Source organism: Ursus maritimus, unplaced genomic scaffold (genome assembly GCF_017311325.1).
Source record: "Ursus maritimus isolate PB19 unplaced genomic scaffold, ASM1731132v1 scaffold_8, whole genome shotgun sequence".
In the NCBI taxonomy this organism is placed as follows: Eukaryota; Metazoa; Chordata; class Mammalia; order Carnivora; family Ursidae; genus Ursus; species Ursus maritimus.
In genome coordinates, this window is record NW_024426996.1 from 3796653 (window position 1) to 3824490 (window position 27838).

The window sequence follows — 27838 nt, forward strand, 5'->3', positions numbered from 1 at the left end:
AATACTCCTCAGTGGGTGTTCCTTCAGAGTGCTCCCCTGTAAATCACGCCTTTTTGTCATTATTGGAATAATTTCCGTCTTTCCAACTAGACAGTAAGCTTACTTTGCTCACCGTGGTATTCCCAGCGTCTAATACAGTGGCCGGTACATTCTAGGTGCTCGGTAAGACTATGAAATGGAAGTTGACCGTGAAGAGTGAGAAAAGGCACAGCAAGGAAAGGAATTCACTTACTCAAACCTCACGAGCTTGTGCAGCAGATCCAAGCACGACCACTACTAAATACACTCAGTGGTCCGCGGCTGTGTTATTTCATCCTTATGATCTCTGTTGTTCGGCCCTAAATCCGGCTGCCTCGTGACTGTGGGTAGTGCAGGAGACCTCTGAGAGCTGCTGCCCACGAGGAAGCCCTCTTGACGCCCGCACTGAAACACAGCAACATAAGTATAAGTGAAGCCAAATGTTTGCCGAATGAATTCCCCACGAGAGAATAAACAGAATTAAAAATGTAAGGTTTAAATAGGCTAATACTAATAAGGTCAGTGTGTGTGTATGCGCGCGCGCGCTCCTGGCTTACAGTGCCTGTTGGGTGAAGAAAGGAAGGTAGTAAGGGATCTGGTTTATTTTGATGGACTGACTTTATCCGAGCTGTGTGGGCCTGGTCGTATTTATTCAACATGCTCTGCAGAATTCAGAATGAGATTCTCCTTCCCATCTCCTCGGCTCCTCATTTCTTTGAAAAATTTCGAGTCTGAGGCAGACACACATATAACCTTGCCAGGCACACGGTTCACTTGCTCCTCGGGCTCCATGGAGCTGCTTGACATTTGTGCTGCAGACTTGGCAGATGAGGGCCAGTTTCCCTCCCTCGCCTGCACATTTGCAGGGCAGTCACTTACACAGACCTTCTTAAAATGCAGAGAGATGTGGTTCAATGAACTAAAATGCCGTTTTATTTAGTTTTGGCTTCTACACACCAAAGACCCCATGCCATGTGCGGTCATGTTAAAAACACTGGCTTTGGAGTCCCATGGCCCTAGGTGTTGAACCTTGACCCTGCCACTTTTTATTGCTGTGACCTGAGGCAAGTTAGTTACCCTCCATATGCCTCCTTTACTTAAGGAAGGGGGTGAGGAGATGATAATATAGCTGTTAGAAGAATTCAGTGATATCGGATGTATAAAGATCCTAGTACAGTCTGGCGCATAGTGAATGCGCAATCAGTGTTAGTTATTAGGACTATTATTATGCAAATGTAACTGCTTGGGGTTTACTTGGAATTTAAATATAGTAATACTGGAATGGCTTTTGCAGAGCACTTGGTCTTATTCTGATTTGCTCTTAATTGGAAAGTAAGTTTATGCTGTTTCAAGTTCGGGATATTTGTAGGTTATTAGTGTGATTGCTCCTGCCTTGTCTTTAGTACAGGTGACTTTTACTTTGAAAAGTGTTAGAGAATAAATAGACATTCAAAAGGAGAAATGGTTCAAAATTCTAGAACTTCAGAAAGTTGAATGTACTTTTGTGCATTTTTCTAACCTCGACCATATGGTTAAGGCTGTCAGAATAAGAGATGTGCTGATTTCAGGTTGTCTGGTTGAACACTGCTGGCTTCCCCCCTTTCTGGATAAGGGTCAGCATGGCCCGGGTCCTCTATGAAGACCCCTCAGTTCAGAGGACTCTTGCTAGTTCCCGCTTGTGTGACCAGATCTCTGCTGTCTGTTGTGAAGTGAAGTTGGAGGAGGGAGGGTTTTGTAACAGATGGTTTCTTGGATATCTGGGGCCTGTCCAGCTCTAAGCTTTGAGAACGATGGGCCAGACCCTGAGCTGGCACGGATGTGGGCTCGATTGCCAGAACAGGAAGTGAGGTCCCAGGGTGATAGCTTTGGGGCAGCTGCTGCTGCTTGGCTGGCGGGCTGGCACTGGCAGCATCAGCTTCCCATGGTTTGGTGAGGCGACTGTGTGTGGTACGGTAACAGCAATGAGGTGGGAAACCTGGCCCGGAATCGGAGGTCGTAACCCCTTTGGAGCTGCTGGCCTGGTTTGGAAGGGGGGTGGGGCTTGTGCCACCATTGCCACGGATGGAAATGAGTGAATATGGGAGCCAATGATCGATGCCTCCCGCACTGGTCAGCCTGGCGTTCCGGCTTGGGTATGAGAGCAGTAAGCAATGCTGTGTGGGAGGGCTTGGCTGTCCTCTTTGACATTAGCTTCCGAAGCTTATCCCAGAATTTGCTAACCTCCTCGGATACCTTTTTGGAATAATTAAATCATTCTTGGCTGGGTGCGAGTATTTGGCCTGCCTCTCACTAGCTGGGTGTCCTTGGGCAAATTACTAATCTCTCTGTGCTTAATTTTTCTTGTCTATGAGGGGGCCAGACTGGATGATGTTATGAGATGATCTTTAACGGCTAACTCTGATTAAATCATTTTATGTATCTTCATATATATGCACAGTTTATTTGAGTCTAGTTGACACACAACGTTATGTTATGGGTGGATGACTTAGTGATTTGACAAGTTCATACATTATGCTAGATTCACCACAAGGGTCGCTGCCATCTGTCCCGCTACATCGCTATTACAGTATGTATGTATCTTCATATATTTTGGTATTTGCTTCTTTGAATAATGGGCCCCACAAATGTACTTCTTCTTTTTTTTTTTTTTTTAAAGATTCCATTTATTTATTTGACAGAGACAGAGACAGCCAGCAAGAAAGGGAACACAAGCAGGGGGAGTGGGAGAGGAGGAACCTGATGTGGGGCTCGATCCCAGAACGCCGGGATCACACCCTGAGCCGAAGGCAGACGCTTAACGACTGAGCCACCCAGGCGCCCCCACAAATGTACTTCTTAAAGTGAAACATAAACCCTTTCTTTTGCTCTTCTTTTTTAAAGATTCAGATGGTGCTCTTTCCTATAGAGTATTTAAGAATTTGGAAATCAAAGTATGTATCATTTTATATAGAGAGGGACCCAGATTTTATTTTTCTTGCAGCCTAGAAATGATGTCATCCCATTTGTTGTTGGGATAATACTGGTTGCAGGTACTGTTGGGCAGGTGACCTATAGGACACATGGCATACAGTTATAGAAGCATGTTCTTGCAGTGACAGTAGAGGCTGTCTCAACCCCTTCAGGTTAAGAGGAGAAGACTGAGACCCAGAAAGGTTTTACCACTTGTCTGAGACTGAGCAGCTAGACCCGGTGAGGGCTGAGGCTGTGCTCTTGTCCATCGTGACCTCCCTCCTGCCTTTTGGGCATCAGGTCCAGTTGGTTTCTTCACTAGCATTTGTCAGAATGACCTGAGGTAAAGATCGCCTCACATTGCCTCTCCTCTGACCTTGTTAGGTTCTGAAATGCCAAGTCACCCACATTCGGAAGAATTGTTTCAAGGTAGAACAGACTCCAAGAGCTTTGGGTTTCCTCTTTGGTATGGTCTGTGTAGACCTGGGTTGTTTCTCTGGAGCTGGGCTCAGGTCCTGGAAGTGTTCTTCCTGAGAGGTTGCTTCTTATCTCGTCTCCAACAATTCCTTGTTCTCTGAGGGCTCTAATTTTTTTTTTTTGAGGGCTCTAATTTTTAAGAGGGAAGCAGAGGTATGATTCTGATAAGTGATGCAGATTTGATGGAATGCAAGAGAAGCAAGAGCTGAGTGGGTTGGGTTAATAGAAATCATTGTGAGGGAAAAGTGCAACTAGAAGGGCCTTGCAAATCTACCTAGCGTTTGGATAAGTTTCTAATGCAGAGCTCTGGGAAATTGGCAACGTTCTCTAGACATTGTATGTGCATTGTCTGAAGTGAGTTCCCACATCTTTGTCTTGCTTCCTTTTGGTTCTCATTCTTCTTACCCCGCTGCCATGTTTCCTAGGACTTTGCTACCAGCCAGGTTTGGCCATTTCTGCCCAAATTCCATTGCTTCTTCCTAATTGAAATAGACACATTTATCTTATTTTCTTCACTCTAAGACGTTAACTTTTAAAAACATGTTTGGAATTCCAGTGTATCGAAGAATCAATGTGTATATTTAATGCAGTATTTTTCTTTTCCCTAAGAACACTGTTAAGAAATCTCTGCATCTGAGAATCTGGAAATAATGAATTAAATGCTGGACTTTTTTTTTTTTTTTAAATATTTTATTTATTTATTCGACAGAGATAGAGACAGCCAGAGAGAGAGGGAACACAAGCAGGGGGAGTGGGAGAGGAAGAAGCAGGCTCACAGCAGAAGAGCCTGATGTGGGGCTCGATCCCATAACACCGGGATCACGCCCTGAGCCGAAAGCAGACGCTTAACTGCTGTGCCACCCAGGCGCCCCAAATGCTGGACTTTCTTAGTGAAGAGAGAAGCTGAGGGGTTGAGAGCAAAACTGTTAGAAAGGAAGGGCCATGAAAACCATAAAGGTGGGGGCAATTTGCTAAGTGAAGTGGGAAAGTACTGTATTCTGTTTAACCCCCTGAGGTTTTCAGGCTTGGGTAAATTTTGCACAGGGGTAGCCTCTCAAGAATTTTCAGGAAAGCTTGACACTAGGCTCCGCTGGTCCTGAGGCACAAAAACATGGTAGCAGGGGTTACCGTTCAGGTTGCAGGTGACGAGAGATGAGAATCTCAGGACTATCTAAGGATGCAAACTGTGTGCCATGGCTGGGCCTCACAGGTACCATGTTGACAAGGTTGTTCCAGATCAGGGATGTTGCCAGCAGGATTTTGTGACTACATCTCCTTCTTTAAAGCAGCTCAGATGACTTACGGGTCTCACTAATTATCATCATTGTTGTTAAGTAGAACTTCTAATTAAATTTTCTTGTCCTTTGTTGTTGGCCAGCAGGGCATAGTGCGCGTGATGTCGGGGAGGCTGCTGGAGGAGGTTGACTGCAAGGCCATTTAGCGTGGGCCTCATATGCGCGAAGGGCCTCACTTTGGTTCCCTTAGTGTTATCTGCACACGAGCTATACATCCCGTCACAGAGACAAACTGGCAAGATTGAAAGAAGATGGCATTCATCATCCAAATTTAAATTTGTTTCTCATTAACGGATATTCTGCCTGTAGTGCACTATGAATTAATATGTTTTATAAATCTTGTAACTGTCTCATGAAGAGCATAATTAGTCATAAGTGTTTGGGTGTTAGAAATGTTAATTTGTTCAATGTAGGAATTAAAATGTCTTGTCGATTCTTTATTAACATAACTGGGAGTGTTAACACTGAGAGGGGCTCGAGCCTCTCTTGACCTCTGAGAGGCCCTGCTGAACCATCTTTGCATTGGCTGTCCTGGTCACGGGCTCATTTCTAGTCCAGTCACCTGTGAGTGGGGCCATCACTTGAAAACTCTGTCCCCTTGGTACTGGGAATCATCCCGGGGTCTTTTCCTTAGAAAGTGCTGCGGGTGTGGCAGGCTTGTGATGGGATTGAAGACGGGGACGTCAGAGTCTGGACTAAGGAGTGGAGCTCACAGCAGAGCTCTGATTGAGTCCTGAGATCCCTCAAGTCTTAGGCAGCTCAGTTCCTCGGTTCTCTGCATCTCTTATAAACTACAGGCGACTTTTGAAAACCAAACACCGTAGAACTCATTTGTGCTTTGAGATATCCAGCCACTGCTAAAATGCTTTCTTAAAAATGAAATAATTGTTGAGGCAGTTGGCACCTGTTGTGGTAAAACTTCGGAGCAAACAGCTCTATGAGAAGAACAGTTCCAGAAATAAGGAGAGGATGAAGAGATGCAAGGGGCCATTTAGTAGCGAGGAGAGGGCTGGAAGTGATAATCGGTTGTGCTGAGGGAGGGGATAACATTGGAAAGCCATGAGAAAATGCAGCTTGAGTCATGGGTTTTTGAAGTGAAAAACTGGCCTTGAGTAGTGACAGTGACCAGGCAGTTTAAGTTCATAGACCTGCCTCTCCCACCTGACCCCCTCCCCCGTTTCTCATTATCAACGTGTCATAGTTTATGCTATAACTACCATCTGGAGAGATCTTAGGTCTGGGTTGCTTCCGTCATCAGATTTTTCGGTGTTTGGCCAAAGCTTTGCTGTCTACAATAGGGACTAGAATATTGTATGGGGAAAGATTGGTGTGTTAACAGACTTAAGGTGAGCAGTCTGGAACTCTGTTGTATTATGAAGGAAGAGATTTTGGACCTTGGTGTTTTTGCAAAGACCACATTTACATTATTAGAGATCCCAGGATCGTGGGTGAGATGGTTGCAACTACTGAACTAGCTTAGTAGGTATGGATTCTTATTCACTCACAAATTCCTTTTTGATGTGCTTGTTGAAACTCTCATATCCTGGGGCGCCTGGGTGGCACAGTCATTAAAGTGTCTGCCTTCGGCTCAGGGCGTGATCCCGGCGTTCTGGGATCGAGTCCCACATCGGGCTCCTCCGCTGGGAGCCTGCTTCTTCCTCTCCCACTCGCCCTGCTGTGTTCCCTCTCTCACTAGCTAGCTGTCTGTCACATAAATAAAATCTTTAAAAAAAAAAAAAAAAAAGAAACTCTCATATCCTGGGTAGGTTTTATTACAGTCATTTATGGTACCGTCAGAGTGTCTGGAAATACAATGAGAGAGCAGAGCACAGGCATCATTTGTAAGCCTGCTGCTTTATGGACAGATTGCTTATCAGAAATTGGGCACTACTGTACATTTTTCTTCAGACTTCTTTCACATAGAGCGATTGACTTGGTATTTCAGTCTGTTATTTTGCCAGGATGACGTCAGGTTAGTACTGCCCTCCGTAGGGCACTGCATGTCTCACTCAGCTGTGGAACTCAGGAAAGTGCGGAGGCTGGGCTCAGCCCAGAGCTGTTTGCCTTAGTCTCCAGCCCGGGGCCCATCACTGTCCTTTTGACTGTAAGGTCTCTTCCACCCTCCCAAGTTCCTTCAGTAAGTGCACCCCGAGCTTGGTGATTGTCATTGAGCTGGGTATAAAACGGTGAACAAAACAAATGATTCTTGACTTCTTGGCGTGTACATGTACGAGGGAGCCGGGAAGTAAGTGCATAAATACCTTAGGAAACAAATGCCTAACTTACGGTACGTGAGTGCTGCGGGGAGAGAAACAAAACACAGTGTTGAGGGAGAATCCCGGGGAGACCGCGGTGTCTCTGGGAAAGTGCCACCGTTGCTGGAAACCGAGGGCTGGAGAAGACTAGCTGAGCGAGGAGAGGGGCCGGGAGTGTTTCAGGCAGGGGACAGCGTGTTGGAAGGCGCTGAAGAGGGAAGCCGCTCCCTGGGGAGTCGGAGGGAGTGTGCTCCTGGAGAGAGGATGGCGATCCTGCTCTGTCTGTTCTACATTCTCTTAGCGTTGTGGTTACCGGGTGACCTGCCTGTATTGCGCTTTATTAGTGTTGCTATTTTACTAAAAAAAAAAATTTTTAAAGCTTTTATTTGGAGCATGATGGGGGGGGGGGCAGAGGGAGAGGGAGAATCTCGAGCAGACTCTGTGCTGAGCCGACTTGGGGCTCAATCTCCTGACCCTGAGATCATGACCTGAGCCCCCGAAATCAAGAGTCGGACACTTAAGCCGCTGTGCCATCCAGGCGCCCTTGTTAATGCTATTTTAATTAAACTTTTATTTTGAGGTAATTGTAGATTCACTGCAGTTGTAAGAAATAATGCAGAGAGATCCTGTGTACCCTTCACCCGGCTTCTTCCAGTGGCAACATGTTACCAGACTATAGCATAATATCATAACCAGAAAATTCACATTGATGCACTCCAAGCTTACTCAGATTTCACCTGTATTATGTGTGCGCGTGGCTGTAGTATATTTCTATGCAGTCTTATCATGTGTGGGTTCATGGATCTACCACAGTAGTCAAGGTATAGAACAGTTTCGTGACAAGGATCTCTTATGCTGCCCTTAAAAAATTGAGATATAACTGACATACATTAGTTTCAGGTGTACTACATGATTTGAGATACATAGTGAAATGATCACCTCAGGAAATCTAGTGAACATTCATCAGCACACAATTAAATGTCTCTTTAAAGGCAAAAGGGTCCTTGCCAGTTACAACAGCGTCACTGTTTAGGTCCACTAAGCAAATTCCAGGTTGTCTGCTGGCTTTGTTTTTTGGAAGTTGTAAATAGATTTCACTCCAACACTACAAAAACTGAAAGATTCATTTAAGCAAAAGAATGTAATTGAAGGATGCACCATTGTTCTTGTAAATCCCTTGATGCTTGGCCATTGTCTTCTAGCCTTTTCATTCAGTGCTGTCAGCTGCTTGGAGTACTGGGCTGGAAGCCCTCACCTCCAACCTGTCTCTGTAATGCTTGCTGCTTGCAGCTTTCTTGGTCCCCCCCTTTCTTTCCTCCTCTCCCCTCTCCCCCTCCTCTCTCGCCCCCCTTTTCCCCCATGTCCTTGCCAACACTTGCTGTTTCTTGTGTTGATTTTAGCCATTCTGACAGGTGTGAGGTGATACCTCATTGTGGTTTTGATTTTGTATTTCTCTGATGATGAGTGATGCTGAGCGTCTTTTCAGCTGTGTACATACCACTGGCCAGCTGTATGTCGTCTTTGGAGAAATGTCCGTTCATGTCTTCTCGTTTTTAATTGGATTATTTGGATTTTTGGTGTTGAGTTGTCTGCATGTATCTTGGATATTAACCCCTTATTGGATATGTCATTTGTAAATATCTTTTCCCCTTCAGTATGTTTTGTTTTCTTTACCATATGGAAGCTTTTTATTTTGATGTCCCAATAGTTTATTTTTGCATTTGTTTCCCTTCAGAGACATTTCTAGAAAAATGTTGCTATGGCCAATGTCAGAGAAATTACTGCCTATGCTTTTTTTTTTTTTTTTAAAGATTTTATTTGTCAGAGAACATGAGAGAGAGAGAGAGAGAGAGCGCGCGGGTGTGCGAACGAGAGAGAGTGTGCACGCAAAGGAGAGTGCACCGGTTGGGGGGGGGCGGCAGGCAGAGCAGGGTCCCTGCTGAGCAAGGAGCCCGATGCAGGACTTGATCCCAGGATCATGACCTGAGCTAAAGGCAGACACTTAACCAACTGAGCCACCCAGGCGCCCCCAGTGCCTATGTTTTCTTCTAGGATCCCCGCCCCAGTTCCTGCGTTTATTTTATTTTTTATTTATTTAAAAAATTTTTTTATTATGTTAGTCTTCTAGGATTTTTATGGCTTCGGGTCTTGTATTTAGGTCTTTAATCCAATTTGAATTTACTTTTGTGTGTGGTATAAGCAAGTGGTCCAGTTTCATTCTTTTGCATGTAGCTGTCCAGTTCTCCCAGCACCATTTGTTGAAGAGACCTTTTCCTATTGCCTACTCTTGCTTCCTTTGTTGAAGATTGACCATATAATCGTGGGTTTTTCTGGGTTCTCTATTCTGTTCTATTATCTGTGTGTCTGTTTTTGTGCTGGTATCCTACTCTTTTGATCACTGCAGCTTTGTAGTATATCTTGGTATCTGGGATTGTGATATCTCCAGTTTTGTTCTTTCTCAAGATTGCTTTGGCTATTTGGGGTCCTTTGTGGTTCCATACAAATTTTAGGATTGTTTGTTCTAGTTCTGTGAAAAATGCTGTTGGTATTTGGACAGGGATTGCATTAGATCTGTAGATTGCTTTGGATAATACGGACACTTTAACAGTATTTGTTCCGCCATATCATTCCATTTGTTCCTGTCATCTTCGGTTTCCTTCATCAGTGTTTGATAGTGTTCAGACTGGAGGTCTTTTACCTCCTTGGTTAAATTTATTCCTAGGTATTTTATTTTTGGTGCAGTTGTAAATGGGATTGTTAATTTTTCTTTCTGCTGCTTCATTGTTAGTGTGTAGAAATGCAACAGATTTCTATATGTTGGTTTTGTATCCTGTGATCTTACTGAACTCATTTATCCGTTCTTGTGTTTTGGAGGAGTCTTTAGGGTTTTCTGTATATAGTATAATGTCCCTGCAAAAGGTGAAAGTTTTTCTACTTCTTTACTAATTTGGATGCCTCTTATTTCTTGTCTGATTGCTGTGGCTAGGACTTCCACTATTATGTTGAATAAAAGTGGTGAGATTGGACATCCTTGTCTTGTTCCTGATCTTAGGGGGAAAGCTCCCAGTTTTTCCCTATTGAGTATGATGTTAGCTGTGGGTTTTTCATATATGGCCTTTATTATATTGAGGTATGTTCCCTCTAAACCTACTTTGAGGGTTTTTGTCATGAATGGATGTTGTATTTTGTCAAATGCTTTTTCTGCATCTATTGAAACGATCATATGGTTTTTATCCTTTCTCTTGTTGTGATGTATCATGTTGGTTGAATTGTGAATGTTGAACTGCTCTTGCATCCCAGGAATAAATCCCACTTGGTTGTGGTGAATGATTTCTTTCTTTCTTTCTTTTTTTTAATGTATTGTTGGATCCAGTTTGCTAATGTTTTGTTGAGGATTTTTGTGTCTGTGTTCCTCAGAGATACTGGCCTGCAGTTCTCTTTTTTGGTAGTATCTTTGTCCGGTTGTCGTATCAGGGTAATCTGGCCTCATAGAACGAATTTGGAAGTTTTCCTTCTATGTTTTGGAATAGTTTGAGAAGAACAGGTACCGACTCTTCTTTAACTGTTTGGTAGAACTCACCTGTGCAGCCCTCTGTCCTGGACTTTTGTTTGTTCGGAGTTTTTTGGTTACTGATTCCGTTTCATCGCTGGTAATCAGTCTGTTCAAATTTTCTATTTCTTCCTGATTCAGTTTTGGGAGATTGTTTTTAAGAATTTATCCATTTCTTCTAGGTTGTCCAATTTGTTGACATATAGCTTTTCATAACATTCTCTTACAATCCTTTGTATTTCTGTGGTGTCGATTGTTCTTTCTCCTCTTTCATTTCTGATTTTGTTTGAGTCCTTTTTTTGGTGAGCCTGGCTTAAGGTTTATGGTGGTTACTAGTTTTAATGGGCATGGGAATGTTTGTGCATAGAAATCTTATTTGTAAGCATTTGATATATTTAAAATATTTCCTGTTTCATCACCCTGATGAACGGGCATTTTAGCTTATCAAAAATAGTAGCGTTCAGGTATAAGTCGAACCTCGTTTCCTTCTGGGGCAGGACTTTTCACAGGTGTGTGCGTTGCAGTTAGTTGCATCCTTTGAGACAGCCTCCGGGAATGCACACAGCTTTCCCAAGCATTTGTACTGATACTACACGTGATACTTGCTATTAGTAAGCTCCAGCAGGTACTTTTATCCCCAATTTATAAAGGAGGAAACTGTGGAAGGGGAAGGTTAAGTGGCTCGATTCCCATATGGAAATGCTTTTCTTGTGACCGCTTTCTACTTCAACGTTGTTTTTTAGGCGAAGTCTTTGTGTGGGATACCTAGCTAATGGGATCCCAGCATGTGGCTCTCTGAGCTCCGCCCCCCCCCCCCCCCCCCCCATCTTTCTGAGAACTTGGGTCTTTTAGCTGCCAGGAACTGTGATGGCCCACAGTGCAAGATTACACTCAGAACATGGGGAGCGGGGAGGGTGATAGTGTGCTTTCCTCGGGGACTCCCTGCATCAGTGATGATCTTCTGCTACGGTAATTCAGGATCCTGAGCAAAATTTCTGCTGGGATGGAGGGCCCTCTCGCCTTAGGGAGCTGAGCCGCAGGAAGGCCCTTTGCTGTGGTCCATCTGCACCTTGCCGCTTCATGAAGTTTTTTGTTTTTTTATTTTTTATTTTTTAAACCTTCTTGAGAAGCACATTCACTTCGGGACTATTCATAAGTGCCTCGTGAAGGTGAAAATGTATTTTTTAATTTGGAATGAGACTCCTAGTAAAGCCTCTTTAGAATCAAATTATATTTCCTTACCAAGCTTTTATTTTCTGTTCTTCATTAAAAAAAATAGTCATAAAAATTTGGGAATAGAAAAGACTTTTTATTCAGTTCCTCATTTCCTTTCATATGTGTTCAATGGTTTTGTAAACTTTCCCACTTGAGCTGTTGCTAATAATAGCCATTGTGCTGTTTTAGAAAACTAAAAACAAGTCTCCCAATACAGAAATACTTCAAAATAGATTTCCTGGATAATAGTGTTTGATCTGGAGGGAAAGGTAGAGAATGAGCTGGGCAGTAGAAAATGTTTAAATGCTGGCATAGGCATACAGAGAATTCTTAAAAACTCTCTCTCCCTTACAGTGTTACCCAGAAACAGTATGTGGTGCAGACAGATGTTTCCTTATCTTCCTCGAGTAGCTTGTGAAGAGAGTCTAACAATGCTTTGGAAGGTTTTGTGGTCTAAGTGGTGTTTGTCCTATTTTATTTGCAAGTACAAATCCGAGCGTGGACCATAGAAAATGGGGTAGAGCTGGAATTGGATGTGATGAGTTGCTTCATGTAACAAGGACTGTTTCAAGGGTACGGGTAACCTGCAAAAATAAAATCGAACTGCTTTCGGCCCACTTGTGACTGCATCACATGAAAATAGTTCAGTAGATTTTTCCTTTGATTCAGAGAGCCTGTTCAGGACATCCTGATGTCAAATAGAGGCTGTTGTGCTGTGCATAATTTTCGGTGCTCCTGATTGCCCAGAGCAGCTGTGCACAGAGATGCTGTTTAACTGCCCTTTGGGAGAAATGTGCTGTGTGCATGAAAGTGCCATAGACGGAGATGACCAGCGGTGGTTTCAGCCTGGCCCCGCGGCAGGGAAGCAGGGCGCACTCTGCATTCCGGGGGTAGAGTTGCAGTTGCTTCTGCTGAGGGCAAGTCCGTGAAGTCCACACAGGAGAGAGGCGCCACCGGGAGATGTGTGTTGCACGGTGGCCTGTGGTTTTCCTGAGCAATCCTGGGTAGACAGCTGAGCTATAGAGCCGAAAAACACACATACCTCAAAGTGGGCGAGTTTTAAATAGCCGTACGTAGATCTCCAGTTTTAGGCTGTTTAGAAGTCCTTAAAAAATTGGCTCCTCCTACAGATATTCCCAGCGATGAAATCTTCTGAGGGATTGACGGGTTGGGGCTGAGCTAATTAAAGGCTGTGTAAATACAAGGCATTTTAAATTAGCATTATAAATGAGCTGCAGTATCTGCACAATATTTTGCTGAAAAATTGTATGCTTGCTGTCCTCTGGGCTTGCTTGGGGTCAAAGACTCCAGAGAGTTCCTGCAGGAGGGCGCAGTAAGTCGTGGCTGCCATGCATGGGAGGCAGTGGAGGGCCAGAGGTCCGTGTCTGCTCTTCTCACCTGCTGTGGTTGTATGTCTGTGGCCTTGTCCACAGATCAGTCCTGGCACCAACTTTAGAAGGGCGGTGCAACATTCTTTTCATTGAATTAATTAGCACTCCCACAATTGAACCTTAGCCAAGTGGTTGCTTGATAATTAGCATATTTCTTCCCTGACATGCTGATAATCCAGTTATTGCTTCAACGTTATATTAAAATGTTTATTTGACTCTTTCAAACCTTAGGGTTTATGATGATATCAGTAGACCACCAGACTTTCTGAAATAGTTCTTTGTTTTAGTCAACCCCCCCAAAACCCCCAAAAAAACCCCAAAGAGAACCCCAGAGAGAAGCATAAGTAATAACCAAGGGGCACAGAAAGGGGGACAGAAGAGTTGAGGAATGCTGCTAGCTGGATGTTTCTGGGACAAGCTGCTTAATATCTTTTAGCCTTGGTTTCCAAATTTGTACAAAAGGCATGAAACCTGGTTTCCAGGGTTGTGTTAGAGATTAAGTGAAGAGTCCTGTAAAGTGTACAGTTGATCCTTGAACAATGTAGGGGTTGGGCGCTGACTCCCTCCCACAGTCAAAAGTCTGCATATAACTTTTGACTCGCCAAAAACTTAACTACTAATAGTCTACCGTTGGTCAGAAGCCTTATTGATAACATAAATGGTCAATTAACAAATACGTTGTATGTTATATGTACTATATATTGTATTCTTACAATAAAGTAAGCTAAAGAAAAGAAAATGTTATTAAAAGTCATGAGAAAATACATTTAGAGTACTGTACTGTACTTATGGGGGGGAGGGGAATCCTTGAATGAGTGGAGCCGTGCAGTTCAAACCCATGTCGTTCAAGGGTCAGCTGTACTAAGAACAGAGTATGTGCTCAGTAAACACCCTCTTTTCCATTTCCCTTCTTTTGGATTTCAGGGAGAGTTGTAAACCTTTTTTACACATTTGGGAACATCCCTTTTGCTAAATAGAGGCCTCCTGGGCTGGTTCCAGTTTGTTCACATATCTTGAAAATTGGAACCTCAGATTGCATATGGCGTTCAAGAACGAGTCCCAGTCCTGCTTAGGTGATGGCAGGGAGATGACTTCCTAGTCCCTACAGGCCTTATTCCTATTAATACATCCCATGTCACGTTAGCTATTTTATAAGACAATTCATTGCTGATTCATCTAAGTTCTTCAGTTCCAGAACAGCATGGTGTCAGAGATGCAGCGACTCTGTCATTTTGATGAGGAGATGTTAAAAACAGTTTTCCATGTAAGCATCTGCTTAGCATTACAAAGCATCCAATTTGTGGAAGGGAGTCTTCACGAAGCCCAGGAATTGACTAAGCTAACCTTTGTTTGTTTGTTTGTTCTCAAGAAGGGAGCATACGTGAAGCTTGAGCGATTGGCGATGGAGAGAGTCATTGTATGAGTGGAGTTTGGGCCTCCTTTTCTGGAGCGACGATAGTCGGTTTCCCTGTTGCCGCAGCACCCCTGACCTACAGACCACCAAGGCCTTACTGCAGTGCTGGATGAGCGAAAGCACGAATACTCTGTTTTGTCATCCCGCCTCAGCCTGTTTTCCTCCAGCTCCAGAGGTTAGGTTAGCATCAGACAGGGAAGAGGAGATGGCGGGTCGTCAGGGTGGTAGTTCAAATGACCAAGTAATTCCCGAGATTCAAGAAGGTAATTGTTTCTCAAGTGCCTATTAGGATTGGGCTGTCGTAGAGTCTGCATGACTCAGCAGTGATTAGAGGAGTTTGGTAGCTTTTCTGACTGCTGATGGCTGGTACTGGTCTTGAGCTCCAGAGTTAAGTCACAGGGGGTAAGAAATCTCGAGGAGGCCACGTGGGTGGACATCAGTTCTCTTTTCCGCCACGAAGGGGAGCCGTGTCTGTAACTTGCCATAGGACCGGTCCACCAAACCAAATTGGGCTCTTCTGGTACATGAACTTTATACTGTATAATTGAAACATTTCTGATGCACTTGAAAGTGTTTGTTCCACTAGAACTCTGAGATGGTTGTGTAAGCCAGTCAGGTTTTGTCCATTGCCCTGATGAGACGTGAGCTCTCTGGATAAGATAACTCTGTTCATGAGAGGGGAGATAGAAGACAGAAACCACATGGCACTGATGTTTCGAAGGCACTGGTTTTTGTCTGTCTCCCATGCCCTAGTGTGAGCTGACTAATAATGGTTTTAGGCTTAGAATCTGTTAACAGACTTGTTTTGAGAGCAACATTGCCTTTATGCGTGAGTTTCTGAAACCTGATCTTTTACAGTCGGCTCGGCTCGTGGCAAATGTCCTTTGTCAACCTCATGAACGCATGCGATGTTAACAATATGGCTGGGAGATTCTTCAGCTAGGTGCCTGGTAGGGTGCCGTCGATAGGAACCGGTAGTAAAACTACTAAAGATCTTCTTTTAGTAGAGACAGCGGCGTCCTGCTTACAAACGACCTGTCTTGCCATCACTGTGCTGCCATGACTCTGGTTCTAATGTAAAAACAACATGAGTCAGAATTTGTGAGTTCAGAGGTATAGAAGAAGGAAAGAAACTGTGAAAAACAACTTTGGGGGACAGAGAATATGACTCGGCAGGTCTAGCCTATAACAGTGAACTTTTATCGTAAAATGAAAAATCTTCCCCTGCCTTACCTCCTATACCCACCTCTCATTCTTCCACTTCGTTACCTTGTGATACGTCATACGTGTTAGGGCTTGGTTTGGAATAAGAGCAGTATTGTCGCATTGTAAAGACTGCTATCTCTTCAACCTCTGTTTGAACATCTTTGTTTAAAGTTGTTACCAGTCTTTCATGCAAAAGGTCCATTTAATCAGCTTGCCTTCCTAAACCCTAAACACAAGCAGCTGAACAGAGGGACAGAAGTTTTGATTTGTAGGGGGAGAGGGAGGAAAGGAGAGGAATGTAGTTTTGGAGACTGACACACTTTGGAGGAGAGATGGGTGGGTTCCGTGGCTTCACTGGGGATTTGGAGTAGGGGGTGAAAGGAGGGCTGTGAGCACTTGGGTGTCTACAGAAATGGGGGTAGAGAGAGCGGTGTGTAAATGGGGCTTCGTCAGAAAGAAATTTTGAAATGGGCAAAGTGTTTCTAGTTTTGCCAGTGGAAGAATTGGGGAGGAGATTTTCTTAAACCACAGACATCCTTTTCACCAGCTCGGTGGTGATAGTATCGGGCAAACAGCAGATTGAAAAGACATCTGGGGGTCAGTGTCTAAACTTTACCATCAATTGCAGTGTCAAATGGTACAGTCGTGTTGGAAAACCATTTAGCAGCTACCAAAGCTAACTGAGATGTATTCACAAAAAGACTTGCGTGTGTCTTTATACGGGCGTTGTTGCTAATAGTCAAACTGGAAACAACCTAGGTTTCCATCCCCCAGTGAGTGGTTAAACCAACAGTGGTATATCATCTATTCAGAGGAGTACTGCTCCGGAACAAAAAGGACCCCACTGTGGGTATATACAACATGCACGGATGGCAGAAACATCGTGCTGAGTCAGAAGTGTCACACAGAAGATTACATGCTATACGAATCCTTTATATGAAGTTTGGGGACAGGCAGAACTAGTAGTAGTTACCGAAAGCGGATCAGTAGTTTTCTGGGGCTTGGCATGGGAAGATTAAGGGAATTTTTGCAGGGGTGGGGGATGTTTTGCATTTTGATTGTGGGATGATTACATGTGTATACAGTTGTCAAAACACACTTAACTGTACATTCAAAGTGAGTATATTTTAAGTAAATTAGATCTCAGGGTTGATTTTTTTTTTTTTAAGTTCCTGTTAAAAAAGTAAAGACACTTGTGGCTTTTCTTGGAAATAATACTACTAATTATGACCCTGTTTCTATAGAAAAATGTTCCTTTCCAAGTTTAAAAAACCAATTAAAAAATAACTTTTTTACTGTAATCTGTACAAAATTAGGGATTATCAGCACTTTGGTGTTGGTCCATTTTGATTCTTTTTAAATGGCATTTTGGATTATGCGCTAATTTCAGAAGGCTTTGGGGACTTTTTTAAGTATATGTTTTAACAGGATTTTCCTGTAGATTTTTGGCAAACTTAACTGCTCTTATTGTTTAAGGAGTAAACAGTATAAATAACAGAATAGTGCTACTTTCTGGCACATCTTGTCTTGCTTTTTTTTGTTTTTTGTTTGTTTTATGTCAAATAACTCTTCAGTCCCTGTTGCTCCTGCCTTTGAATTTAGCAAAACAGACTACCATATACCCGAAATTAAGAGAAAACACCTAACAAATAGGGGAAGCCCAACAGAGCGAAGCTGCTGATTTCTAATGGGCTGTTATGAAGCAAAAACAAAACAAAACAAAACAAAACAAAAAAAAACCCAGGGAAGCCGATTTTCCCCTCGAGGCTCACACAGATATTTGAGGTTTACTGAGTTACCAAAATGTGTGTTCCTTCTTGCCTTCCCAGGTTCCCGCACTGATGGGTGTTTACTTGGAAAGTCAGCTATTTGAAGAACTCCTAGTTTAAGATCTCAAAATTTCATAGCTATTATCTTGTCAAGGTAAACCTAAATTTGATGAAACCCACATTAAAGGGAATTAAGTGTCTGAAGAAATCAGTATCTTGTGTATCTGGCATGTCAAACCATCAAAGTGGTTTTTCCCCTTTCCAAGGGGGCTGGTCTCTTCATCTTCGATGGGATGTTGGGGTCCAAGACCAAGTTCACCAAGTTGCCAGACTATTCGTGACCCCCTGGGGTTCCTCTCCTGTTCAGAGCCTTCGTCAAGATCACTCCTCTTCCTTCATGCTGGTAACCTGGCTACAGAAACCACTTTACCCTTCAGGGGCCTGGTTTAGGTAATGAGTAGGAATGGCATTAGACTTGGAGTTTGACTCGTGTTCGAGTTGTGACACTGGCCAGCACTGTGACCTCGGGCAAGTAAACTCATCTCTTGGGCCTCAGTTTCCTCATCTGTAAAAACGGGAATGTCCACGGTGTTCTGTGGAAAACTGGGTGAGACGGAAGAAGTGGCAGCATTTGGCATCGTGCCTGGCCCGTAACGGGCACTTGGGAAACAGGAGCTCGTCCTTTGCTGGGCAGCTTCCCGGCTGTGGTCCACACTACATTGGCCTCTGTGTCCGGCGGCACCGTACACATTTTACAGAAAGCTTCCCTGATGAAAATGAGGCTGGAGGAGTTTGTGACCACGTGCGTGGCTCCTTTTGAAACGGAGGTGGTGCGCCTTTCTTCCCTGGTCTGTCCTGCGGTGCGTGACTGGAAGTGCATACAGCAGGCTGGGCCGCCGAGACTCCAGCTGCCCTCGGAGTCTTGTTACTCCGGACGGCAGCGCAGGAGAGAGGTGGGACTGTGTAAATGCAGCTCGATGTGCTATTGAAGTAACTCAGCAGATTCTTAAAGAAAAAGAAGCTGGGGGGTGGGGGAAGCAACCACCTGCCGTGGCAACACTTCCTTGGTACGCCTCTCCTGGCACCGCAACACCAGATAGGTATTTTGCACTTTGGTCAGAGAAAACACACCGAACACACGGTAAGGCATTTTTGTGCCATGGCAAAGTATTTGTGAAACCTTAATTACCTCATCGGTTCCGAGCCTGATGTGGACGGCACGCTAGTACCCAGTTGTTGGTCTAGGCAATTGCAGAACGGAAGCAATTATCCAGCTGAGGGGAAGAAATCCTGCTAAGGAGGAAAGAAAGGCGCCCCTCACCCTCTTGTCAATTACTCCAAATTGGTGTTTATAGGGAATTAAATTCCCCGGTAATTGCCCTCTCTCTCATTCTCTCTCCTTTGTCCGGTAGAGCCCCCGTCAGAGGCTTTCCCTGAAAGCCCTGGGAATATTTCCGGCTGCTTCTCCAAGTCAGGCCAGTGATCCGGCTGTTAAACACCCACATCGCAGGGGCTTCAGTGGTACTCCCTGCCCAGGATTGGTCTTCGTTTGGGGGGGATTAGTTAGCCCATAAGAAATAGTAGAAGACACAAATATGCCCTCCTCAAATTGCTGACTGGTGTCGGCTGTGCAGGAATTCACAACGTGGTGGCCTGCGGTTGTCTGGTATTCAAGAGGACGTAGGTCCCGTTCGTTTCCAGTGGACCAGCCCAGGGCAGGTGTTCTTACCCTGTGGAGAGCATGGAGGGGGGCGGTGTTGCAGAGCGAGCCCAACCTGAGGGGCTAGGGGGATGGAGTCCAGTCCCGGAGCTGCCACCCTTGGGCCGGATCATTTTCTAGGCCTTGTACCTGTTCTGGGCCTCACTTTTGTCATCTGTAGACTATATTAGTAGCTTGTTTTCCAGCCAACCTTCTAGGGTTTTTATCAAAAAATAGATGTGACATTTATAATGACACATTGTCATTGAAAACACCTTAACAAACAAAGCACTCTACAAATATAAGAGGTTATTAAATGTAAACATGGTGGCCTTATTTCCGTGCTCCTGTTAGAGAAACAACATTTGCAGTCTCCTGGGAGCCCACAAATGATTGGAAAGCTTCAATTTCCCTTTTGTGGGGCTCTGTGAGGACAGATCCATAGGCCCCAGGGCCAGCTTATCTCTCTGAATATCCTAACTGAACTTTCTTTGACTTCCTTCTTCTGTTAGTCCTCTTCGTATCTTTGCCCTTTATTTTCAAGCATGGGGAGTAATGGCAACACTAGGAAGTGTTTACAAACTGTGAGAATAAGTGGAAGGACCTACGGGAGAAGAGAAGAGATTCTTTATAAAATAGGCAACAGTAGTTTTAAAATCCCTTTTTTTCAGAACTGTGATGGACTCAGGAACAGGAAAGAGCTGTTAACTTAAAAAAAAAAAAAATTGAAGTTAACACCCAGTCCTGCCCTTTCTTTACTTAGTGAGACATGGTAGAAACAGATTTCTGTGACCCCCTCCAGCCCGTGTTACTGGTCACCGTGTTCATGAGACGTTGGCACCATTGGCTCATTTAAAAGTCTTGGAGGCCTAATGCCTCTTTTATTTTGTTTTGTCATCCCGCAGACCGTGATAAAATTAATTCCTTTTTAACTTTCGGAGACACAACCACTTTTACAAAATGGGAAAATGAAAGAACTCCTCAAAAGTGGGCCACAGAACATCCAGTCTGTGGAGGAGACCGCACAGGCCTGGGCTTGGTGGGAGGACGGCTGGTCATGGGTCTCCTTTAAGAACTCCAAAGGACGGGGTGGGAAGTGTAGGGAATGCCTTCAGAGAAATGCCAAAGGGGCCAATTATTAGAAAACTTGGAAATGTTGGGCTTTGTGGACGGGTCCAAGTGCCACTGTCTTTGGGGAGGTGGTAAGTAAGTATGTCTTGCCTCGCCGTGGTCTGAATGGGGGAAGTTTGTTTCCGACTTGCTTGCCTCTCCCCCACCCCTACTCACCTCCTTTAGAGTAACGAAATATATGTTTGTTCTTCATCGAGCTGAGAAAAAGGCAGACAACCGAGGAAGAGATTAATAATGAGGCCTCTTTGGAAGGTGTGAGACAAATTGACAGCATGGCTGCCTGGGAAAACACAATGGGTCTTTGTTTGCAACTGAGAACACTAGAAATCATGGTGTCCTGGTGCTCCAGGGTTCTGTAGCTCTGGGGAGTCTCGCCCGGCCTGGCTCTCTGATTGGATTGCCGATACGCACAAATGTTTCTTCATCTCTGCCTGGGACCCTCCAGAGCATCTCTTTTTGTTCCTGCAGTCTTCAGAAAGGACCCAACCCCATCCCCGCCACCCTCAGAGGCTTTTTTCACTTTTCCTGAAGGGCGGCTGGGAAGCAGCTGTTGGCGTGTGTGATGGCGGCCCCATATGTGGGCCATTGGAGGATATCCGTCAAAGGAGAAAGCTGCCCTCCCCCAGCCCCTCTCACCCTTGGCTTTTGGCCCCCTCTGCCTCCCAACTGCCAGTGCATTCAATTCCCCGCCTTTGTCCAGGGGCAGGACAGCACCACCTCCTTGGCTCCTCTTTCCCATTTGGAAGCCAAAGTCACTCCTCCAACTGGGGAACTGTGAGTGTCTTGTGCGTGCGACTGACTTGGTGGGAAGATCAGAATGGGGGTTCTAACTGCTTGTGTGAGGACTTGGCAACTGGCCATGTGCTGTGCCATTGTTGGTTCTCTGTCAGGGAACTCTGAAAACTGTCTAGAATTCGATTCAGTGCTCCAGGACCCCCTTTCCTTTCTCCATTTAGACTTTCTCAACAGAGCTGCTTTTCGCTTGATTAACTGCAACCAGCTCTCTTTGGACTTTTGTGTTTTGGAAACCACGTTGCCAAAGGAGAATCGTTAGGTCTGTTGTAAAAGCCCCAAATAAATTCCTCATAATGTAAAATGGAGAAGAAAGAATAGAAGGCTTTAATCTGTCTTCTTGCCTATTAGTGAAGTACCACCGACTGACCTAGTTCATCTGCATATTAGATGCGTTAGACCTATCTGTGTGTCCCCTCCCTCCCCTTACTTTGTTACCTTGGCAACGATGCCCTGGCTCAGAAATTGCAGGAGGCCTGCTGCAGATCTGAGAAGGTAGTTAATGGGGAAATGTGGGATTTTTCCAAGGTCTTCAGTGGTTAGTAGAAAAGAGAGAAGAAGGGGAAAAAAATACGGGAGATTTTTTCTTTTGGTAATAGTTCCAGAATAGTACTTTAAAATGAATTGGAAGCAGTTTTACCTCAATTTTAAAAGAAAATAATACTACAGCCTCTTTCCTCTAACTTGAGACTGTCTTTAAAGCAGAACTTTCCTGGTACATGTGGCTGTGCTGGCATAAGAGGGGTCAGCTGCCAGTGGACATCAGATTCCAAACGTGCCATTAGGGAGTCTCGACGCTCACTGCTTTGTTCAGTAGCACGGGCTCTTCCAGATTGTGTCGTGGTGTCTTATTTTGTCAGGCCAACATTTTCAGGAGACTGAGAAACAGGATTTAAAAATAGGATTTAGTCAGCGGCCGGAGAGCAAAACTGGCTCGTCTTCTGAGCTGCATCTGTAGTCTGCGTGTTGTGGGGCAGCAAGGAACCTTCACGATCTTCTGCCGCACCTCCTCTCACATCTGAGGCTGGTGTCCGGAGAAGTAAAATAAGTCACCCGAGGCACACATCTAGTTTGGGGCACAGTCTGGACTAAAAGCGCTCAGATCTCTTGACTCTAAGTCTAGTGCTCTTTCAGCAGCCGTCCTGACCTGAAGAAATCACTTTTGCTCTGATCTGTATCCGAGGAAAGGTCAGGTGAAGGAAGTGTGAGAATGCCATTCTCTTGAAGCCGGCCACCGGTCAGTTTGCTTGGGAAATTGTGGGAGGAGGCAGCACCGTGACCTCAAATCTTAGACGGCTTCTTGTTGGTATTTGTTGTTAATGGAAGCAGATCGAGTCTGGAACCTTGGGTGCTCTGAGAATCAATTGTCAAAGGTGTGCCTTCGCACGACTCTCTGTACCTCCATCTTTTCTAGAGTCCAGTTTATCATGCTTTGCAGTGGTGATCGTCCCGTGGCATGAGGGGCACATGTCCTTTAGTCTTTTCCTCTTGAAAACTTGGGACAGGGACAAGTTAGCATGGGACAGTTGCAGAATTTTTGGAAAGAGACTTTTATTAGGAGCCAGTTTTTTCAGTATGGTACAGGATTCTGGTCATGCCTTTGACCTGGAAAGCCTGCAGGTAAAAGTAGGAACCGGTTCTGTCTTTGCAAGTACTTGTGTGTATTCGCTCCTCATTTGTAAACGTTTTCCCGCCTGCGGGGTATTTGTTCATTCAGTCATCTGCTCGCTGGTTGTCGAGCTTGTATTAGGTGCTTATGCAGCACGGCGGTGCTTGGGAAGCAGAGTTGAGTATTACACACAATCTCTGGCCTCAGTAATACTTAGGCATATGTGCTTGTTCAGTAACTGGAAATTTTTAAATAAAAAGAGATGAGCGTTTTGACTGCTTATATTTAATGTTAAGGACTGAATAACTTTTTTGTAAGATGGCAGTAGTTCAAGTGTCCTTATTAGTAAGAATAATTTAGGAGGTCTCTGTAAGGTCTCACCACTCATTTTCCTCAAAGCAGACTCGGGTGCCACAGGGTATAGTGGGTCCCGTGGCCTTTGGCTCAGGGGTTATTTTGAGATTGGAGGGTGGGCCTGGGGGTCGAGAGGGAGCCGAGGCCGACTATGGCAGGTTCCAGAGTGTGTGTGTGTGTGTGTGTGTGTGTGTGTGTGTGTGTGTGTAAATACCACAAAGACCTACTGACTGTTCAGTGGAAGTTGGTTGGGAATCTGGAAACGGTGAAGCTGTGAATCCTAGCGGTACAGTTTACAAAATGCCTGCTATGACCCAGGCTCCCTGGGAGGTGCCTTACATGTATTCTCCCACGTACTCCTCTTAATGCACGAGGGTGGTCTGCTTATGTGTTTCTGTATCACCGATGAGAACAGTGGTGTCAGGAGGACCCGCAGCGCGGACAAGGTCCTGTGGGTATGTGAGGGAGCTGAATCCCGGACTCCCTCCTCTCTGAGCCCCACCAGCTCTTGCCTTCACACAACACTCTGTGAAGTTGAAAGTGTGTCAGGACCATGGAGTTGATTTTCTTCCTCCTTTTTAACCATTCAAATGCCATCTCTGTGGAGATAAAAAGAAGGAAAATTATATTGGTGGAAACCCTAGGACCAAACTGGTAAAATGAAGTAGAAACGAAAGGAGCCACATACATAGCCTTGACTTCCAACCCACTTTGCCTGTGTTATTTCAGTTGACAAGTTGGATTTGGGTTTGGGTTGGGGGGGTGGTGGAGGAAGAGGGTAGGTGACTTCTGGATGAATACAATAGTTTGTGTTCAGATTAAGTAGATCTGGTCCTCTTTGTAGATACCAAGGACTGTGTGTTGTTTTTGTCTCGCGCAGGGAATTCATAACTAGTGGTAGTTATTTTCTGTCTCTTGTGGGTACATGCTACCATGCACCCTTGTCTTCATTCCAGTTACTAGTGCTTTGATTTGATCAAACCAGTATAATCCCTGCCTTCAGGGACCTTGCAGTTTAACAAGGGGGACACATTAATTACAATATACAGTTGGCCGTTGAACAACATGGGATTTAGGGACACTGGCCTCCATGCGGTTGAAAATTCACGTATAGCTGTTGACTCCCCCCAAAACTTAAGGACTAGTAGCCAAGAAGCCTTACTGATAAATCACTGATTAACACATATTTTGTAACACACGCATGTGTTATATCCTGTGTTCTTATAATAAAGTTTGCTAGAGAACCATGTTAAGAAAATCATAAGGAAGACAAAATGCATTTACAGTACTGGGACAATGTTTATTAGGGAAAAAAAATCTGCCCCTAAGTGGACCGGTGCAGTTCAAACCTGTGTTGTTCAAGACTCACCTGTAGTGGTCTTAGTGCCAGGAAGGCATTAATAAAGAATGTAATGTGAATTCATCTTTGAATTTTAGCGATGTGGAAGATAAGCTAGTGGGAATATATCGTGGACTTTACAAGGAGCTTGAGGAGCTCCTGAAGAAATTGTTCTGCAGAATTGTTTACCCAAGACTTGTGATTTTAAGCTTGTGTAGAGATCGCTCTGGGTTTCTTGTCGATGAGGCTTCCGGTCACATCTGTGTGTGGCAAGTCAGCGTGTGGTGAATGCCATCTGCACTTACTGTCAGAACTGAAGGCAGGGGCGCCTGGGTGGCACAGCGGTTAAGCGTCTGCCTTCGGCTCAGGGCGTGATCCCGGAGTTCTGGGATCGAGCCCCACGTCAGGCTCTTCCACTATGAGCCTGCTTCTTCCTCTCCCACTCCCCCTGCTTGTGTTCCCTCTCCCGCTGGCTGTCTCTCTCTCTGTCGAATAAATAAATAAAATCTTTAAAAAAAAAAAAAAAAAAAGAACTGAAGGCAGATCTCTCCTGCATGCTTTTCCGTCGCCTTTTCTGTTGCTGCATATGTGGTGTGCCTCGATTTTTTTTTTTTTTCCTTGCAGGTTTGCATGAATTTGGTTCTAGACAGCATCCCAATTTGAACCTGATTACTAGTGGTAATCTGTCCGGGCCAGCCCTCCTCCTGGTCAGCACCTGAGTCTCTCCCTGCTGGGCTCCTAAGTGACCTCAATGTCTGTTTGCTCTTGTGAAAAATAGCATCATTCAGTGTCACGCTGTGGGTCTCTTAGACAAAAACCACATCTCTAGGCAGACTACTGGCTGCACGGGTTCCTTGGAAATACTTCTAGCGCTCTCTTGAAAAAAATCAAAGTTGGTTGGAGCGGAAGACAAAGGGAAAGAATTTTTTCCTTTTTAATGTACTGTAAAGTATGTGTTAATGATGTAATTACAATATATGAAGATGTTAATGTAATAAATACAAAGTTAATCCGTTTTGGACTTTATTGTATCGTGTTGTCCTTGTTTGTGGAGTAATGTAATTGGGACAGAGTAATTAATACCCTACAGAGGGATTAGCAGCAAAGATTGAGATAAAGGCACAAAGAGACAAAAGGAGTCGGATGGGGGTGTAGAAAGTGCTGAGCTGGGAAGCCCTCCCTGAGGGTGAGGTTGAGCTTTCCTGACTCTGCCCCCCCATGTCCACATCTGCTAGTGACTCAGCTGGGTCATCCAGGTAAGATGCATTAGAAAGGACGGAGCTCTGAGGGGGCCCCCTTCTTCTCTGTAAGCAGTTTGGGATGAGGAATGATGTTCCAGCCAAGCCACCAGCGCTCCGTTGGGCTTTGCTGTGTCCTCAGAAAGGTTTTCCCATCTCTGTAATTACATGTTTTTGTTATTTTGTTATTAAAATATCTTTTTGGTCCTCATTTGTTCTCTACAAATCCTAGAAAATGAGAGCCAAATCAGGAGGAGTTCCTCAAAATGAGTACTTGTGTTTATAGGAGAGCATGGTGGGCCTCTCAGGGCCAACAAATTGTTCCAGTTAATTTTTCTTGCCCCTTTTTATTGGTTCTGGGGTTTCTAATGGTCAGCCTGGGCTTCCAGATTGAAGTCATTAACTCTGACCCACATAGGAGGGATTTGAGAAGAGGCAATAGAGAGGAGAGAGTGGAGATCGAGCCGGAGTCTCTTGTTTTCCACAGAAAGTACAGTTGGAAAAACTTCCAGGAACGAGGTTACACACTTCTTCACGGCTCCTGCTGGGGCAGCAGAGAGGAAGGTCTTTCTGTACCTGTCTGCGCGTGGCTGGCGTTGTAAATCTTCTTAAGCGGCAGGTTTCTAATTTTTAATGGAAAAGTAGGCTCTCGTGTTGTTAAAAATTCTGTGGTTTGGCTCCAAAATCAATCAACTCCATTTGTTCACAAGCGAATTAGACATGATTTCTGGTTTTCTTTTAATTATTTGTGCTCCCGTGTTATTCGTGACTCATGTTGGTTCTCATGGTCCTCATCTCGTGGTGTCTGTCCTCCTCCTCTCCTTGACTTTTCTCTGGGCAGCCTTCTCCAGGTTGCATAGCTGTGCTGTCCTGCACGGCTCTGTGCAGGAGGGTTGAAGAAGCAAATATAGATGGGGCTCCCAGCCTACCTGGAAGTCTGAGCCTGGGGTAATTAAATCCTCAAAATCTTTCCAGTTTGCCTCAGGGTAAGAGAGGTCAGCCAGACAGCTCAGCCTCACTAGAACCAAGCAGTCCGGGTCAGGAGATGTTTCCGTGGACTGATTCGTGGGGTCGATAGGCTGGTCTCTGCGGCGGGCTCCGTCAGCCCCCATCTGCACTAGCTGACCATCACGGGTGGTCACCACCTCCAGTAGTTTCTCAGACCTCTGTGTGTAAAGCCGTCATCTAAACGCATATGGTTACAATTGTGATGGGCAAGAGCTTATTTTTCTTAGAGGAACAGTTATGTTGCACCTAGTATTTCTATTTTCTCTAGGCAAACAGGTATGAAAGATTTTTTTTCCTAGACGAAATCACTAATGGAAGAAAATGCGGTTGTGTAATATGAAAATGTCACAGAGCAGATATCTTCGGCAGTCATCATATATGCATATAAATTTTGTAGGATGATTTAAACATCCTTTTGGATCGAAAAGATTTTTAAAGAAACCTAATGGGGCATATAAATACAAGTGTGTGAAAAATTTCACATACACTCTCACAGAAAATTTCCCAGAACTGCAATGAAATAATTAAAAAAATTTTTTTCGTGCCTGCCCTTCATGTTGTTTATGGAGATCTGACTTGAATAAACATAGCCCGGGAGCTTTTGCTTTCCACAGATAAGCCTACATGCCCTCTTGGTGCTGCACGAGGTGGCTGGGATTAGAGAAAGTCTTGAAAAGCGACACGGGTGATGGAGAGTGATAGCTGTGTGTGGCAGCTTAATGTGGAAGTACATTCTCATAATGCAGTTTTCCTGTCTTTATTGTTATCTTACACTTTTACTGGGAAAACGAATCGCAATGTTATTTCAAAGAAGTGTTAAAAAATAATCAAATTGAACAGAAAATGGAGCTCTGGCTTTTGCTTGAACATTCACGGGCTCTGTTCACGCTCTTGCGGGCTCGCTCTGTGAAAACAACCACGGATCCTTTCTGCAGAGTTGCACGGGTTGTGCTATTAACGGTCTCTCGGGTGATTCACTGGTTTAGGGCTCCAGAGATTCAGCCGGCTCCTGGCTCACGTGTGAAATGCTGCGCTGGGGCATAGGTTTGTGGAGGTTGAGAACTTCTTTTCTTCCTCTGACTGAGGTTGCGGTGATTCTGATCGGGGGAAGAGGAACATGCATGAGGAA

The 27838-nt window shown here is 44.6% G+C and overlaps 1 protein-coding gene across 4 annotated transcripts in view; it reads left to right on the plus strand.

The window, feature by feature from the left end:
• The window catches only part of TSPAN5 (tetraspanin 5), a 157551-nt gene that overhangs the window by 37812 nt on the left and 91901 nt on the right, over positions 1-27838 (plus strand). The window contains exon 1 of one of the 4 annotated variants that reach the window (XM_008707186.2): positions 1866-2161. The exons of 2 other annotated variants lie outside the window; for them this stretch is intronic. In XM_008707186.2, the coding sequence (XP_008705408.1) occupies positions 2096-2161 (66 nt within the window). In that variant the 5' untranslated portion in view covers positions 1866-2095. Of the gene's footprint in view, positions 1-1865; positions 2162-27838 lie in introns of those variants that run through there. One more of the 4 variants, XM_008707187.2, reaches the window with a different exon arrangement.